This window comes from Marmota monax, unplaced genomic scaffold, assembly GCF_021218885.2.
Source record: "Marmota monax isolate L192 unplaced genomic scaffold, Marmota_monax_Labrador192_F-V1.1 WCK01_AAM20220418_F8-fsc00029, whole genome shotgun sequence".
NCBI classification, from domain to species: Eukaryota; Metazoa; Chordata; class Mammalia; order Rodentia; family Sciuridae; genus Marmota; species Marmota monax.
The window spans coordinates 6640945-6658887 of NW_026693024.1; the positions used below are offsets into that span (position 1 = coordinate 6640945).

Genomic DNA, 17943 nt, shown 5'->3' on the forward strand with positions numbered 1-17943 from the left:
GGAAATCTGTTGCTATATTATCTTTGGTGTTTGCCATAATAATTGGACAATTAGTAAATATTCTCTGATGAATAAAATCCCCTGGCCTTTCACTAATATGTATATGTGTATGTGCTGGGTGTTCCTATATGTGGGCATGTGTGCCTATGTGTTCACACGTTCTAATACACACAGTTCTTACTGGTCATTTTAGACATGCAGTTTATCATTTGGAAGAGAATACGTTTATTATTACTGTTATGGTTTAGATGTGAGCTATTCCCCAAAAGATTATGTGTGAGACAGTGCAAGAAAGTTTAGAGGCAAAATGATCGGGTTATGAGAGCCTAAACCCAATCAGTGAATTAATCCCCTGACAGGGGTTAACTGAGTGGTAACTGTAGGCTGGTAGGGTGTGGCTGGAGAAGGTGGGTCACTGGAGGGATGTCTTTGGGGTGTATATTTGGTGAGCTGAACTTAGTCTCTCTCTACTTGCTGGTGTGATGTCTTGAGCCACTTCCTGCCACCACACTCTTCCACCACAATGTTATGTCTCACCTCAAACCCTGAGGAATGGAGCCTGCTGTGTATGAACTGAGACCCCTGAAACCATGAGCCCCCAAATAATCTTTTTCTCCCCTGAAATTGTTCTTGTCAGGTGTTTTAGTCACAGCAGCAAAAATGCTGACTAACATAAGCAGTATAAATGTAAAATGGTAGAGACTTAAGCTTGAGTTCCATTGATCCAGGACAATCCGTGAGAAGTACTCTTCTGAATACTGTAAATCCCTGATACGACATTTTTTTTAAAAGTTACTCTTCCATTGCTTAAGCTTTCTGATTGCGTGAATTAAGAACTAATGGTAGCTTCCTCCAAGGCAAAACTTTACTCTGAAATAAAAAAATCTCAATGTTCAAGCCTTTCGGAATGTCTTATGTTATTCTCTCCTCATCTGAAGCAGTAGATATTATAACACATCCTGTCTTTCCCCCTGCATGTGGAATCTAACCCAGCACCTCAGGAAGAATGGAAGATTTTTTTTTTTTGAAATGTCAAAAAAAAAAAGAAGAAGAAGAAGGAAAATGGAGCTTCCTCACGTGCATCTCACCCAGCTTCTGCTGCAGACCTTGGATGCCTGCTCTCCAGCATTAGATAAGAGAAAAATGTGCGCAGCCATAAACCCTGGGAGAAAAGGACACATCTGAAATACTTTGTTCTGAATAGATGCTCATCATGCTAAGAGTCCAGCACCCTCACAGGCAGGCATGGAGAGGTGGTACCTGTTGAGCCAACTCACTGGAGCCCTCAAGCTCTCCTCTACCCACTTGTTGTGTAAAAGTTCCTACTGGGTCCTGATGCCCCAGCGTCTGGCAGCTTCTATGAGGCGTATCTATGCTGACAGTGGTTGGGTCTGTCCCCAGAGCACAGGCACCTGGCCTCATACCATGATGAACACAGCCTCACACCATCCACAGAGATGAATGAGACTGAAGAAAATAATAGCTAGGGTTCAGAGCATGCGCTTTAGGAAGCTGCTTGATTAGGAAATTTTTTTCCAGAAATATTTACTTGAGATTAATTAAGGAAGTAAATGGCTCCATATTATTAAAAAACAACAACAACCAAAAAACCCTCTTAATTCCCCTAGGATCTATCTTCACATACACACAAATTTTGTTCCCAGAGGAAGGAGCAAATGCATATGGGCAAGACAAAGGACTGAGATAATATCCAGCTTTGATCAAAACGCCCTGTTATGGCGTTCCTTCTGAAAATGACTTCTAATCAATGAGCACTGCCACAGTGCACCAGGGATAATTACCTTACACGTGTCTCCCTCTAAGCTGTGATTAGAAACAAGATGTGAGATCAGAGGGGCATAAAACGAAAATAAGAAGGAAAAAAAATCTCGAAGAGGAGCTGAGATGTGTGGGCTGCGGGATATTTAATAAGCACAGAGACTTGCTCCAGGTGGTGAGGTTCCTATCTCCACTCTCGGTAAACATTTCCTCCCTGCTTCAGCATCACTGATGGGATTAGCAGGGATGTTAAGGTAGCTTATCAGATGCTGCTCTGGATCCAAAGACAGGGCATGGGCAGGAACTGGGAGGTGTTCTGAACCAGAGGTGGGTTTGGGAAGCTGAACCTTCTCACCAAAAGTTGCTTTTCCCTAGTGGTTGGGAGCTAATTTTCAAGCATGGGCTGCTTGCAGAAGTCTGCCAACATGAGCAGTAGTTGAACCTGGACTTCACTAGTCCTGAGAAGACACCAGGATGTTGGCAAAGGGAATAAAAGACAGGATAATTCTACCAACAACAGAAAAATGTTTGAGGGGAAGCTAGGTCAGGTGTGTGGCCATGAAGACCACTGGGTCTCTCGAGGATGGGGGCAGGTTTGCTGGGCATTTACTGTACCCAGGAGAAAGAGTTGCCAGACTCCTGAGAATATGGAATGAACGTGTAATGGGAACTCCCACACACCAAGAGGCAAGAGATGTTCATTTTCCTTCCGTGAGGCCACACCAGAGAGAGGTCGTTATCTTCATTTCACTGTAAGACAAAGCTCCCTCCTTATGGAAGGAACCCTGGAACATGTCCCTTCCTTCCCTTGAGAGCTATCTTTCCTGTGTATTTTTTGGTTTGTTTTGTTGTATGTGAGTTTGGTTGGTTGGTTTGGTTTTTTTCTGGTGCTGGGTATTGAACCCAAGGCCTCATACATGCTAGGCAAGCATTCTGTCACTGAGTTATACTCCCAGCCCTATCGGTTCCCTTTAACCATGTCTTCAGACAGCTGAAAGAATGCCAGCAAATTCTGTTCATGTGATCTTAAAAGCTCCCTGTGAGCACCTTTAGTCATGTGATTCCCTTGAAAGTATCCTTGCTTGGTGATGCTCCCCCCCCCCAGACAAACTCAGAGGCTCTAACGCTTGATCTGCCTGTTCTAAATTCAGTATCAGCGGCTGCTTGCTTTTCTTACCATGTTCCTAAAGCTTTGCCTTTATTCCTACTCCCAGTAGGTAAAGATAACAGTTTTTAACATCCTTATCCTCTGCAAAAAGATTGAGTGAAGCTAAAATGAGTGGTAGCTTATTACAGTGGTCCTTCCCGAATATGTTTACAAATGTGAATAGCTATCCACTGAGAGCTCACCTAAATGTAACCTAGAAAATAGACAGACGAACTCCATAGTGGACTCAGGTCAGATGATTCTGAAGAAGTGATATTTAGGCACAGAACTGCACCTTATTGAACATCTGTGCTTTGAAAGCTGAGTAGCACCGCTGGGTTGAGTCCCTCCCTGCCTCGAGGTGGTTTTCACCCATCAGTAAATATTAGCTACCTCAGAAACAACAAATGACAGACAGTCGGCCTCTGGGGTAAAATTAGGGACTGGACAGGGAGCATTTACCTGCATGCAGGCAGAATTAAAGCAGCCAGACCTTGCTCCTAGTGCCCAAGGAGGAATTTGGCCCAGGCTCTGGGCCAGTGCGTCTGTTGTTACTTTAAATTTATTCAATTAGAGTCACAAGCAAAGTGAATTGAGCTGTGTGGTTGATTTGAATATTACCTTGGAAGAGAGTGTAAAGAGATTAACAAATCCTAAGGGACCAGGGACAAGTGCCAGGCTCCTCTCCTGTCCCCACACTCAGGCTGGGTTTTACAGATTCATTTAGGAATGACGAGAATAAAAGCCCAAGAGCAGATATATACCTTTTGTTCAATGCCATGTAGCCATTTTCTTGCTTCACCATGGTCTGAAATTTTGCGCGCATGTGTGTGTGTATGTGTGTGTGTATGTGTGTGTGTGCGTGTGTGTACGTGTACTGCAACAAAATAAAGCCAGTGTGTGTGGAGGCTGTTAGGCTACAGAAGGGGGCCCTGCCTGAGATCTGGGGGGTTGGTCTGTTTGAATCCTACCTTTGTCTTGGTAAATGTGTGGTCTGGCACAGTCGGCTGCATGCAATTGATCTGGTGATGCACAAAATTGGGACAGATGAAATATTGCCAATAATTGCAAAGGCCTCATATGTTTCCAGAGTCTGTAGGATAAATAAACCATGCACTTAAACAAAGAACCTCCTCAGCTTTGCCATTTTAATGCCACGTGGCAATTGGATATCTCACACTCCATTCAAAGAATGAAGCATTTTTACGGGTTTTTAACTCATAGCTTAAGGGATGAGCCTAATGCCAAGGACCATCCTGTTTTCTGGATTGAACTGGCACGGTCCAGTATGAGTCTGTCATGGTTAAGATGATGATGAGTGTTCTGGTAGCATAAGCAGCCAGAATTTAGGGGACAGAGGGGGAGCAGCAGGGAGATACAGGGTAAAGATGGTAAGGTTTTCTTGGGGTTCCTGAGTCCTTCACTTTGACTTTTGAGTGATATTCTTGATCCCATGGCCTCTCACTGTTATGATGCTGCCCCTGTATGCAGGATATAAGATTGCATCTAAAATTAGGTTAGAGAAGAACATGTCCAGGTGGCAGTTGGCTCCACCACTAACCAGCTAAGTGACCTTGGACAAGACATTTATTCTCTGTGAACCTCCTTCCCCCCTGCTCTGTGAGGGGGCTGAGATCATATGGTATCGTGGTCCACTCCAGCATGACCAGTCTGGTCTCTGCTCCATGGTCTTGGACTTAAGTCAGCAGCCCCTCCATTCCAGAAAAGTAAGGGATTTTAAAGAGAATGCCTAGTGGTTTTTGAAGTGTGAACTGTTTACTATGACAGATTTTTCTGAGCTCCTTGTATATATTTTCATCAGAGCATACCTGGGGAGGAGAGACAGATCCCCATATAACTCATTTGCTTGTATTAGCCCGACTACTTTGAGATTTCTAGAAGCAGAAAAATGAAAACACCTGCCTGAATGCATCTTTGGATTCATCCATGTGCTATATTCTTCACCTCTGGTTAGTGAGGTAGAGTTGTTCGGTGTTGCTGGCTGCTGTTTCGCTAGAGAGGTTCTTTACCTTCTTCCCATTTCAAGTAGTGAGACTGACATTGGGCCTTTTACTGCCTCCTCCCTTCTTCCCTTTCTTCCTGGTGGGGACCAGGGCTTATTCATATCTATCCCTTTAATATAGATAACATTTGGCACATTGTAGATAATCAGAATATGTTTGACAATTGCATTGGTCCAAAAACTAGGCCAAGAAGATGAGAAGGAAGACATGGAATTAAAACTGGTACTTAACATAATCAACTATGTTCTCAAAATGAAGTTTGAATCAACATTGTAAGCTAGGGAAGATGGAGTGCACACACAGCCTGCACCCAGAAAATATGGTTCCTGCACACATGTGGGCTAGCCTTATCCAAAATGTGGGTGAATTATCACCTGTGATTTCTGTGTTGTCGTGGAAATGTGGAGCTTATTCTGTGTAACTCTTCCAAATCACTGCTTCCTTCATCCAGAAAGTGAGAGAAGCTTGTCCTTTATACTTTAAGCAGCGCCCCTTGAATTCAGCAGAACAGGATAGGTTTAAAATAAAGCATGATGTTTGCCTGCAGAAGGGTCACATGGGAAAGAATAAGGATTAAATGCAAATACATGCTCCAACTTCCCCCAAATAATCAATGAATGATTCCACACACCTTTTGATCCAGACAACCTTCTGGATTCTTCCCCTCTTCTGACTCCCTCAGGCTGTGTGTGATGTAAAGGTCAAGCCTCAGAGTCCAGGCTTGAAGCCCAGCTCCTGCATTCACTTGCTGTTATTTTAATCTCTCTGTGCCTCAGTTTCCTATTTTGCAAAATGGAGGTGATAATATTTTCTGCATGCAGATTGTTTGGGAAATTAAATGAATTAATGTATATATACTAGTACTAGGTACTCCGCCTTCTGGTCTCAACAACACTTACATTTCTCATTGTAAACAGATATATTGTTGTTTGATCTGTCTGTACAGATCAAAGAAGTACCCTCTGAGAAAGTCAGATACTCCCAATGTGAGTGAATTCTTCCCAGTTGAGCGCTATAACCTGCCATCCCTCTTAAGGCCAACTTGCAGATATCAGTGTCCCTTCAAATTTGAGAGGCAGAATCCATGTCTTCATTGGAGCCCTCAGTCACTGCTCTTGCTTGCTGGCAAGATCACCAGGCTCCCCACCCCCAGTTTGTGTCATCTGTGTCCCAGCTCCAATTTCCAGTCCCCCATTTCAGCTGCCTTTGGGCAGCTGGCTCCTTTCCCTACCCAGAGAGCTCTAGGTGGGACTCTTTGTGTCCTGAGTGGGACATAGGGGTGGCCTTTCTCTCCCCTGTGGCTCCAATCCATTCATTCTGGGGTGAAGGGGTCCTGGACCCAGGGCATCTAGGTGTGCGTCCCTCTGTGGCTCCCTTTTAATGAGCATCAGAGCTCCTTCACCTTCTCTCTGATTCTTTTTTTTTTCTTTTGACCTCTTCTTTCTCACCCCCTCTTACTCTGTATCTTTCAAAGAATTCAAATCCAAGGGCTAGATTTTTTTTTTTAATCCAGCTCGCTTCATTTGAAGTGCTGTATCATTCAAGTTCACTACTCTTTTTTTTAGTTTTCTATATAGAAATTTCTAGTCATATAAAAATATCATCTGTGTCTCGTTTCACTAGTGAGCACACTCCACAAAATAAGAATTTTGTCTCTCTGCTTATGCTGTATGGCCAGAGCATACCTGATGCCTGGCACCTCAAAGGCACTTAGCAAATAGTTGTTGAATGCAGAGATGCACATAACATAGCATTGCCCTATATGTTTATGTCATCTGTAGGTCAGTAGTTAAGACTGGGATTTAGGAGCTTCTCATTATTCTGTTTTCACAGACTTAGTACAAAATATTTTTTAAAATTCACAGAGTATGCCTTTGGGTTTTCCAAAGGGTTAATTTTTCTAATTATCATGGTGCCTGATAAATCTCCTTGAAATAATGAGTCTTGCAAGAGTTATGGCTGATGTGGAAAGGTATAAAGTTAGCATCTGTTTGCTCTGTGCATATCTTTCTCGTCCATGCTGTACATATATTTTAAGGAACATTTCTTTGGGTGCTGTGTTTTTCTCTATTTATGTCTTTGCCATGAAAATATAAATAGATCATTTATCTCCGGTATCCTGAAAGTAGCTTGCATCATTTCGTTCTTTTAAACTTTTATATAACTCAAGTTTGTGTCCCCAGTACGCATCGTTTGGGAGTTCAGTTGTTGGGAACAACCCTGGAGACATTGAGGCCAGCTGCTAGTGACCCCAGAGGCCTGTGTTCAGGGCCAGGAACTGTGTGTGCTAACTGCTAGGGCTCCAGTCCCAGTTACACCACACAGGACAGCTGTGCTGTTTGCACTTCCTGGCACCAGGCCAGATATTATGTTTAATGTTTAACATGCAATATCTTACTAGAGAGATGACAACTCTATACCAAAGTGTCACAACTATTACTGTCTTAGAGATAAGAAAGTAAAGGCTTAGAGAACTTAAGTAATTGGACAAGGTCCACACAAGTAGTTACCAACAGAGTTTGGATTTGAGCCTCAGCCCCTGTGATTCTAGATCCTGTGATCCTCTCCACTGGGCTCTGCAGGGCCATCAATCTTGGGTGGGGATCCTCAGGACTAATAGAGCAGGTGCAGTCCAGGTTGCCCATGGGATGAAAGCAATGCCCATGGGTAAGTAAGGCCTGAAAGCATCCCTTTCCTTGCCTTTTTGGTAAAAAGATGGCAGACTTTTTTGACAAAAGAGTTTCTTAGATTTGCCACCAGTATTTTCATCACTAGGAATAATTACAATTAACAGATACATCATTGGGCAAGAAAGGAAAAGGGCCTCACTGTTAGGCCCATTTTTTTTTTATGTTAGGGACTCTTTCAAACTGAGGTCAGAGACTGAGCCTGACTTTTTGGTAGGATTCATGGAGCAAAAGTTGACTGGTGTGTGTGTGGCGGGGGGGAGTGCTCAGGAGAGGGCATGGAGTGGGGAAAGGTAGCAACAATGGTCTGAGAGCTGCCACCTGTGTCTTTGTCCTAGTACTAATTTCCAACGGGGCACATCTTTCCTATTTGACTGCCTCGGGCAACTTGCAGATATCAATGTCCCTTCAAACTTGAGAGACAGAATCCATGTCTTCAGAGGAGTCCTCAGTCACTGCTCTTGCTCGCTGGCAAGATCATGCAATATCTCACTAAAAGAGATGACTTGAAAACAGATTGCCTCTAGAGAGTGACTGTGACAGGAGAGAGAAGGTGACTGCTGTCTTTCAGAGGCCCCCTGTTTCCCTGGAGAGAGAGCACACACAGAGGGAAAGGATTGAGCTTTAGGGTTAGGCTTTACAAGCTTCCGCCCTGGTCCTCAGTTTCCTTACCAGTGAGAAGTAAGATTGATAGACTTGATTAAAGGTGGCAGATGGAACATAAGCATTAGCCTCAGTTACTTTCAAGATGCATTAGGGTAAGGACTTTTTTCCTTTCAGACACAAATTAATTACAGACTCAGTGAAAGTGAGGGGAGACATCAGCAACATAATTTTGGAGGCTGAAAAGTGAATGGAGAAAGGTAACTACCTGAAACAGACCCCAGAAAGCTCAAGTCCAAGTTGGCAGTAGAGCAAGCCAAGAAGCAACTCAACTTAACCTATAGAACCCACTAAAAGATTCAGGAGTGAGTCCTTTCCTCTGAAAGGAGGAGTAAAGATACGGCTCACACAGGGCTGCCAATTAAATTGTGTTTGAGAAGCAGAACCCCAGATTTTCTCTGCAGTTATACGTAGCTAATGGACCAAGATGTCTTTATCTAGAAGTCTGGAGATTTATTATAAAGCAAGATGTTTAATGAGAAGTTAGCAAGAGCAGATTCATGAAATAGAAGGTCCAGCACAAGAGAAAGGCCCAGGCCATCCCAAAGCACCTGTTGCACATAGTCATCTCAGGGTGATCCATGCAGGTTGGAGCACATCAGAAGGCATCAGCAGAGACTCCAGGAGGAGAAAATAATTCAATAATACCAAGTTACAGTCCTCAACACTTAATGTTTATTAAGTATTCAGAATGTGTCAGGCACAATTACAAACATTCCACGTTAAGGTTACAATCCTGTTAGTGCCCTATAAGGAAGATGATCATTATCTTAAAAAAACAAAAAGATGATGATTAAGGTACTTCATGCTTAATAATTTGCTCAAAATTGTATAGCTAGTAAGTGCCAAAACAGATCTAAACCCAGGCAGACCACACTAATAACCCCTACCTCATGCCATCCACCTTCCTTCCAATGGGAGAAATGAAGCAGATAAGAAATCAACCTGTGAATAAAACTAGAGGAAACAACAGGTTGTGTTGAAATGGAAAAGTGATCCTAGTCTGCTGTGTGGCTCAACAGGGAGCTGAGCTCATAGCAATGCCAATGGCATCTGACAGAAATCCAGCATGGTAGCTACCTGCACAAGATGGAGCTTGTACATGGAAAGGTAAGGGGTGGGGGATAGAGGTGGGAAGGAGTCAGATGCTTGTCTTCCATAGTGAGGAGGTAACATATGCAGTCAGGTGCTACATAATGACATGTTATCAACAAGGGCCACTGCACATGTAAGACAATGATCCCATAAATTACGTCACCTAGATGTCATGGCCATGTTAGTTTCTGTAATACACTCTGAATTATAAGTGACAAAACCACATAATGATATGCTTCTCAGAATGTATCCCAGTCATTAAACATCACATGACTATAATGCATGAAATGAAAACAAACCAAGAAGAGCGATAAAAATATCTATATAAAAACACAATGATACCTACCCGAAGAGTCAAGTGGAGGACTTGAGAACAGATTGCCTCTAGGGAGTGGCTGTGACAGGAGAAAGAAGAGGACTGCTGTCTTTCAGAATAAACAGAATTATTTGACCCTTTAAATATGTGCAAATATAGCTCTGATAAACCCCAAAACTAAATTTTAGAAAGGAATAAATACCTTGCAGCACTGTTGTAAGATAAATTTGTTTTATCTGCTCAGGAACTCAGTAAATGTTAGTTTTCCTCCTTCCTTTTCTGTTCAAGGACAAGTTTGCATCCTAAGCAGAAATTACATTGCCTCTTAGAATTGCCCAGCTTCCCATCAGCCCGTCCATTTCTCGATTGCTGACATCCACCCAAAGAGAGAGAAGTAGGGAGATCAGTTGGCAGAGACCTTTGACGAGTACTTGTTAGCATCTGTGGGCCTTCTGGCGTCTGATTGAGACACAGCCAGTGGCCAGACTCAGGGTGTTGCTAATGTGGTCAGAAGCACCTTCCTTGGTGATGGGATGGGCAGTAAATGGATCTGACCACTTTCTGAGGGTCGCGCATGCAGTTCCTCCTGACTGGTGATGGGTGAGCTGCCCCCAGATAGTCTGTAAGGAAATAAAGGCATCTGGATCTGAAAGGTGTCTGTTTAGCACCTCCAATTAGGGCAAGAGGCCAGTATCTTGAAAGGCAGAGTTTGGGGTGTGTATGTGTGTGTGTGTGTGTGTGTGTGTGTGTGTGTGTGAGAGAGAGAGAGAGAGAGAGAGAGAGAGAGAGAGAGAAAGTGTGCATATTTATAAAGTATGCCATATGCCATTTGTTCAATGCAATATGCCATTTTATTTTTGGCTCTTCTTCAAAGACAGAGAAACCCTATTAATTAGTAAATCTAGTCACCTATTCATATGCGTATATAGTTATGAATACATATGCATTAACCTCAAGTGTTTATGTGTTGATAAATTGATTTTAAAATGCTTTTCATTTCTGGCAGAACCTCAGACATTAATGAAGCATCTCTTATTATTTTAAAATATGGGTTGAGTGTCATTTATGCAAAATATTTGGGACCAAAAGTGTTTTAGATTTTGGACTTTGGAATATTCGCATATACTTAATGAGGAATCTTGGTGGTAGAACCCAAGCCTAAACGTAAAATTTGTTTCATTTATACCTCATGCACAAGGATTGAAGGTAATTTTACACAGTATATTTAATTTACCTGTGTTTTGACTATGACTCATCATTTGAGGTTGGGTGTGGGATTTTCCACTTGTGGCTTTATGATGGTGGTCAAAAAGTTTTGGATTTTGGAGCACTTGAGGTTTTAAATTAAAGATATTTTAAATGTAGTTCTTCCTATTATGTGGTAATTATATGAGTTTGGTTTCAGTATGTTAATATATTATAATCTGCTCAATTATACATTTGATCTTTTTTTTGTAAACCCTATAGCTCCAAAAGAAAAAAATTGGGGAAAATATACGGATTCAAATTCACCAGTATTTATTGAGCACCTACTATAAGGAAGGCTTTGGGCTCATCAGAGTGGATTCAGTGATGAATTAGGGAGGCTCAACCCTGAGCTATTTTACAACTTATTTTGGAAGGAAATCACAAGAACTAAGTGACGGCAACACAGGTCTGATAAGAACCACACACGAGAGAAACATGCAGGCCCCTCCTGGGTCTCAGTGCAAAGAGGTCATTTCAAGGATCAAGAAAAGAGACAAATGAATTGAGCCCTGGGGGTTCACATTCTTGTAACTGTAAAGTCAACACGTCTCCAACCTCATTTACTCATTTGGCAACTGGAGTGCCTGGGCTGGGTCAGGGGTCCTCTGGACACTGATGCATCCATCAGTGAACAAAACCCAACCTGCCTTCATGGAGGGTACCAAAAGGATGTGGGAGAAGGATGCACTGCATCTCCTTTGCTCCGATTCTGTTTTGCTTTCCATGACCATTCAGACATTTCCTGTCACTGCGTGTGTGACGTTAACCTTTGAAAGGCTGGGCAGTTCCTGGCAGTCTTGGTGTTTGAGTGACATGAGTGCCATGTGAGAGTACAGTATTGGTAGTGCCCTGGGTTCTGCAGCAGCATCCACAAGTTCACAGAAGGGTGAGCAGCACCCTCAGATGGTGGCAGTTCCCACCCTGGCCCTCTGAGTCCAGTGCAGGCCCTCAGGCCTTAGATGAGCAAAAGGTGAAGACCTACTAAGAAAGCCAAGGCTGCCCAGCCCGTCCAGGTCAGGGGCAGGGGTGGGTCCGCCTGGACAGATCATGACATCCTTGCCTGGACCATGCTACCCTCCACACCCTACCCTGCTCCTGGCTTCTCAGCCAACCCTCCCCCAGTCCTCTGTTACAGGGTTAGCTGGCAGAAGTTTCAGAGAGATTAAATCAGAATTTTCTTAGGGTTGATATTTAAAATATTTATTCTAAATAGAAAGATGTTGTCAGGCTGATACATCCTTTGTGAATAACAGTTCAGACTGTATTAGTTAACAGAGGGTGAGGTACTAAGCCTTCCCTCTTAGGATTAACTGAATGTTCGGTAAGAATCATCATAACACCAAGAAACTTTTAGGACATTTAAAGACCTGAACCTCTGCAAGAGTAGAATTCTAGACCTCGTAAAACTGTGCAGAAGGCATTTACACGTTCCCTGTGCAGCATGTCAGAAGCCCCCTACTTCCTTGCCCCTGAGACCAGTTGGTTGGGTACAGTCTCAGCATCTGTCCTTTGGGGAAGTGGTGCTGTTGTAATTATGCCTTTCTCTGTGTGTTTGTAGCCAAAGTTTGTCATCTGTAAACGCAGTAGAACTTGAGTTCCCAGAATACAATTTGAGAAAGCTCTCTTTCCTTCATGTTTGAATAATCATCCTTTTCAACCTGATCCATTTTTTTTTCCATTTGTTTTTATGCCCAGGATCCCACGTCTCACTATAGTGGGTAGTATTAGTTTCTTGTCACTGCTGTCGTAAATTACCTCAGACTTAGTGCTTAAAACAGCATACATTTGTCATCTTAACTCTGTGGAGTTCAGAAGTCTGAAATCCTTTTTCACTGGGCTAAAGTCATCAGGTCATTAGGGCCTCCTTCCTTCTGGAGACTGTAGGAGGGAATCCATGCACCAGCCTTTTCCAACATCTAGAAGTCACCTGCCCTCCTTGGCTTATGGCCCCTTCCTTGATGTGACTTCTGCTGATGGCATCATATGCCTCCTCTGACAGTGACTCTCTTACCTCCCTCTTACAGGGGTTCTCTGGATTATGTTGTGCCCCCACAGATAATCCTCATCTCTCCATCTTAACACAGCCACAGAGTCCCTTTTGCCATGTAAGGAAATATATTCACAGGTTTCATGGATTTGGATGTAGATGTCTTTAGGGAACCATTCTTTGGCCTACTGCAGGAGCTGATTAAACATTTTTAAGTCAGCTAGCTATTTCTTTTCCCTTTCTCTCTCCCTAAGTATTATGAACTAGATTTTCAAAATATAAAACTCTTAGAAAATTTCTGTCAGTTCTTTAAAATAGTTAAGGAGTGATTAAATCATCTTTGCAGTCGTTGTGGGTTATCATGAAAACTGGACTTGACTCCAGGTATTTTTGGATATACTCCCAGGGAGTTCTTAACATTCTAGAAGAATCAGTATCTCTCTTTCTCCTGGGAGTCTCCTTATGTTTCCACATAACATGGACCACCACAAGGAGGGTGTCCCAGTGTGGTTGCAGTTTTGTATTCTTGCCTCCCAGGTCCCCAGCCCTGGAGCTCCCATTTGTGCCAGTGGCATCACTGAACCTTCCTGTGAACACCATGATACCTCTCTCACGTGTAGCCTCTGTAACTGGCTCCCATCTCTCATCTGCTGAACCATCAGGTGGACTTGCTTGTTGGAGGTGTTTGTAGATATGAGGAAGGAAACTGGGTGTAGAACATGCTTTAGCTTTAGTGTTCAGTCTCCGTTTTCACATTCTGATACTTGCCCACTCCCCAGAGCAATGACGTTTTTGAACAAATCCTAGACCAGTAGCAAGCTGCTCCTTAACCTTGCTCTCTGAGATAACTGTAGGAAACTCTACCGGTGAGAAAGAAAGACCTGTGAATGGCAGATCACATTGTATATGTCGCGGTGGTCCAGTGAATGTCACATGATTGGTTTTTCACAGGTACTTTAATATTACATAGATACCTTGCAGATATGAAATATTACATATTATTATGGTTTAGATATCAGGTATCCTCCAAAAGCTCGTGTGTGAGACAATGCAAGAAAGTTTTAGAGGTGAAATGATTGGGTTATGAGAACCTTAACCCAATCAGTGAATTAACCCAATCCCCTGATTAACTGGGCAGTAACTATAAACAGGCAGGGTATAGCTGGAGGAGGTGGGTCATCAGAGAGTGCCTTTGGGGAATATATTTTGTCCTTGGGGAGAGGAGAAGTCTCTTTCTGCTTCCTGGTGGCCACTTCCTGAGTCACTTTCTTCCACCACACTCCTCCACCACACTCCTCCACCATGATGTTCTGCCTTACCTCGAGCACAGAGCAATAGCGTCGGCACAAATAAATATTCCTCCTCTGAAATTGATCTTGTCAGGTCTTTTGTTCATGGCAGCAAAAAAGCTGACAAACACACACACACACACACACACACACACACATATATATGAATGATGTGTCTGTACATTGCATGTTATTTAATTGTACATAAAAACCTTGAGAATTCTTTTCAGATGTTATCTCTTTGTTCCCTTTATGAGGGGTGAATGCCATTTAATACTGTTGCACTATACTCCCTTACAGCTTGGAATCCTGATTCCTTTATCTTTTAAGATGGAAGTCTTTATCTAATGAGGGCTATGGTCTTAAATCCCTCTGCATGAACACAGATTAAGAATCACTTGGTGCAATGAAGGCATCTCTTCCACTTTGCTGCACGGATCAGGTTGCTTGATCAGGCTTAGAATACGAAATGGCATGGAAGATCAGATGTGGGGAATCATTTAAATATTTGCCCTCCTTTTCCAAGATCACTGACATTCACTTAATCTGGGACCCAGGGGCTTTCACCATTAGGGGATGGGAAGGTCCCATCTGGTCCCTGAAGTCTGTGGTTCTAGCACCCTCTTTTCTTGCTAAGTGGGGCTCTGACTTCAAAGGCCTTGACTTGTCAGTGCTCCCCTGGAATCTGTATGGATTTAGCTCTATAAAACTTGTATTGCATTCTTGGTCTTAAAAGAAGACAATACTAAACGGGAAAACAGAACCATTTTAAAAAATTGATATTCAGTTTTGTACCTCTTGGTTTCCAACAACAGTTTCTGCTGCAGTCAGTAGTTCATGAAGGAGCAGTATTGAATCGTGGTTGCATGTGTGGACTGCATAGGCTCAAGCCTTGGTTCTACCATTTTCTTGCCATGTTTCTGTGGACAGGTTACTTAACATTAGCTTTCACCTCTGTGAGTGGGGAGTGATAAGAGACAATGCCTTCCTCATAGTTACTGTGAAGAATACATAAAATTGCACATCAGAAGCACTTTGTGCCAGGCTCAGTATGTGTTGGTTGTTGTTCCTGTTATTGTGCTCATGGCCTTTCCATTACTGTGACAAAACACCCAAGATAATCTACGTAAAAAAGGAAAGGTTCATTAAGTTCATGGTTTCAGAGATCTCGATCCATGGTCTCTTGGCCCTGTTACTTTGGGCCTATAGCCATACAATATATCATAACCAGGGACGCATGGCAGAATAGACCTGTTCACCTCGTAGTGTTCAAGAAGCAAAGAAAGAGACAGGAAGGGGCTGTGGTTCCAGTATCCTCTTCAAGGGGACACTCCCAGTGACCTGACTTCCTCCCATGAGGCCCCCCTTCCTAAAGGTTCCACCACCTACCTATTAGCCCCAGATCTAGGAATTAAGTCTTCAACACATGGGCCTGTGGGGAACACTTCCAAACCATAGCATTATTGTCATTTCTTGGCAGAGATTGGAAGTATCATCACATCTTTCAAAGATTTTCATCCCCAATAGTTAAGACCAAAAAAAGAAGTATATGACTTTGAGTTACTCATTGTGTTTTTCTGGGTTCTCGGTCATGAGCATATACTAGTGCACACTCTGTTATACATTCCTATGCCTCAACTCCAGGATCTACTCATAAACTTGCTTCTTTAACAGGTCATATTTCACAGCATTGTACCATCATAGCCATAAGGACAATTGTACTGGATCAATGATAAGAAGCCACCAAGAATTTTCCATTCAAAGACTGATGTTTTCAAGAGTACAATTGATTGTTAGCAAAATATATGACTGAATTTCTGCCATAGAAAGTTAACGAAAAATTGTTCTGTGAATGGATAATTATGAATGTAATGCATTCCACTATTGTCATGTATGTAAGAAATTTTTTAAAAAAATTTAAATTTTTAAAAAATAAATAAAAAAGAAATTTTCAAGGAGACAAATTTTAGGAGAAATAGAGCATGTTCCTCCAAGTAAAAACAAAGTTATTAGATAATTATAAGTTCATAACCAATTGTTTCATCATCCTTTCCATAGACTCCCATGATATATGTCCATATCCAATTTCAGATTTTGGCTCTATTTTGTTGGAATTCCTGTCTCCATAGCTGCCAGGCTACTTACCACTGATGCTCCTTTGCCCCTGTGTTTCACCAGCTGATGTCCACAGTGCTTTGTCATGTAGTGGGAAATTCTGTGCAAAACCCCATGTTAGAGTAGTTGCTTCTTTACCAGAATCCTTCTCAACAACGCATGAAATGGTTGAGTGTGTGTGTGTGTGTGTGTGTGTGTGGGAGAGAGAGAGAGAGATATCAGTGTAGTTGTTTAAGCCCTGGCTGTTCCCTCATTTTTCTCTGCTCATTCAAATTGTTAAGAATGAACACATCAAATGTTAGAATTAAAAGATCTCGGAAGTCTTTTAGTCCTACTGTCTCATTTCAAGTCCAGAGAGATGAGACTTTTCCAGCCACAATTAACCCAGCTGGTTAGTGTAAGAGCTGGGAATAGACTTTGATTCACTGGTAACTGAGAAGGAAGAGAACTCACATTTTCTTTGCACTGGACAAATAAGGTACTACTATCCCTATGGAACTCACAGTTCAGTGAGATGACAGTCAGGTGAGCAGAGAATTACAGACCTGTCTTCCATTCCCCAGCCCATTACTTGTATCCCTACACTGGAGTGAAGGGGGAATAAATATTTGGTAGATATTATTTCAGATTCTTGTGCATTCACAGAGTTGTAAAGTGAACCACTTTTGGTTTTGATGCCTGTCTGTTCATTTATCTGTTTCTATCTATGAGCCGTTCATCAGAAAACACTTATGATTGCCTGAGCCATGCTGGACACCAGGGTCACTTTGATGCTACATACTGGAGGTGGGGGTGAGAATCATGGTTCTTCCTTTCAAGTAATTTATGGTCTAGCTGAAGGAGATGGACATATAAAGAACAAGGCATAAAGATGCCATAAAGGAACTGTGATATAAATATGACAAGGCACAGTTTTTTTCCTGCTAAATCCTCTCAGAGTTTTCACGGATCTTTCATGTGTTAGTTCATGGAATGAACTTTCACATTCACTTTCCCAGGGGCATTTACATTTTAAAGCAAGTTATAAATCCAGTTTTACCTCCTTCCTGTCTCCTCCTGCTTTCACTTTCCTTCCTCTTAGGTTGGAGAATGTGTCCCAAATGTGTCATTTCTGAAAGCAGTCCTGCTGGCAGACCCAGTTTTTGTGCCCCAGGATGGAGCACAGAGGGAATACCTCTCAGCAAGCCCACACTCCCGAGGGCACAGTCTTTTATTCATTCCTTCATTCATGCATTTGTTCATCTGTTCAGTCCTCTGAATGCTGAGTGTCAGCTCTGTAGATACAATGGAAGGCAAAGACAAGCATGGTTAAGCTTACGGTCTAGACTAGAGGGAGATACTGACTTTAATGAAATAACACATAGAAATGTGGCATGACAACTGGGAAAGTGTTTTCACCATGATGCTTTATGAACAGGCAGCAGTGGAGTTGAGGTTGAAATGTGAGGTGGGGAGACGAGAGCCTTCAGAGCTGAGGAGCAGTCTGAAGAAGGCTCTCTAGCAGGAAGAAGGTTGATGCATCAGAGGCCTTCAAAGAAGGCCAGTGTAGCAGGAAGAAGAGGGAACACGGCAATGAGGTTGAAGAGATGGTTA

The 17943-nt window shown here is 42.6% G+C and overlaps 1 protein-coding gene across 22 annotated transcripts in view; it reads left to right on the plus strand.

Annotated features, from left to right (window-relative positions):
* The window catches only part of Fars2 (phenylalanyl-tRNA synthetase 2, mitochondrial), a 512601-nt gene that overhangs the window by 379217 nt on the left and 115441 nt on the right, over nucleotides 1-17943 (plus strand). Inside the window, exon 9 of one of the 22 annotated variants that reach the window (XM_058582383.1) lies at nucleotides 15910-16215. The exons of the other annotated variants lie outside the window; for them this stretch is intronic. Within the exon in view, the coding sequence (XP_058438366.1) occupies nucleotides 15910-16048 (139 nt within the window). The 3' untranslated portion in view covers nucleotides 16049-16215. Of the gene's footprint in view, nucleotides 1-15909; nucleotides 16216-17943 lie in introns of those variants that run through there. 22 annotated transcript variants of the gene reach the window in all.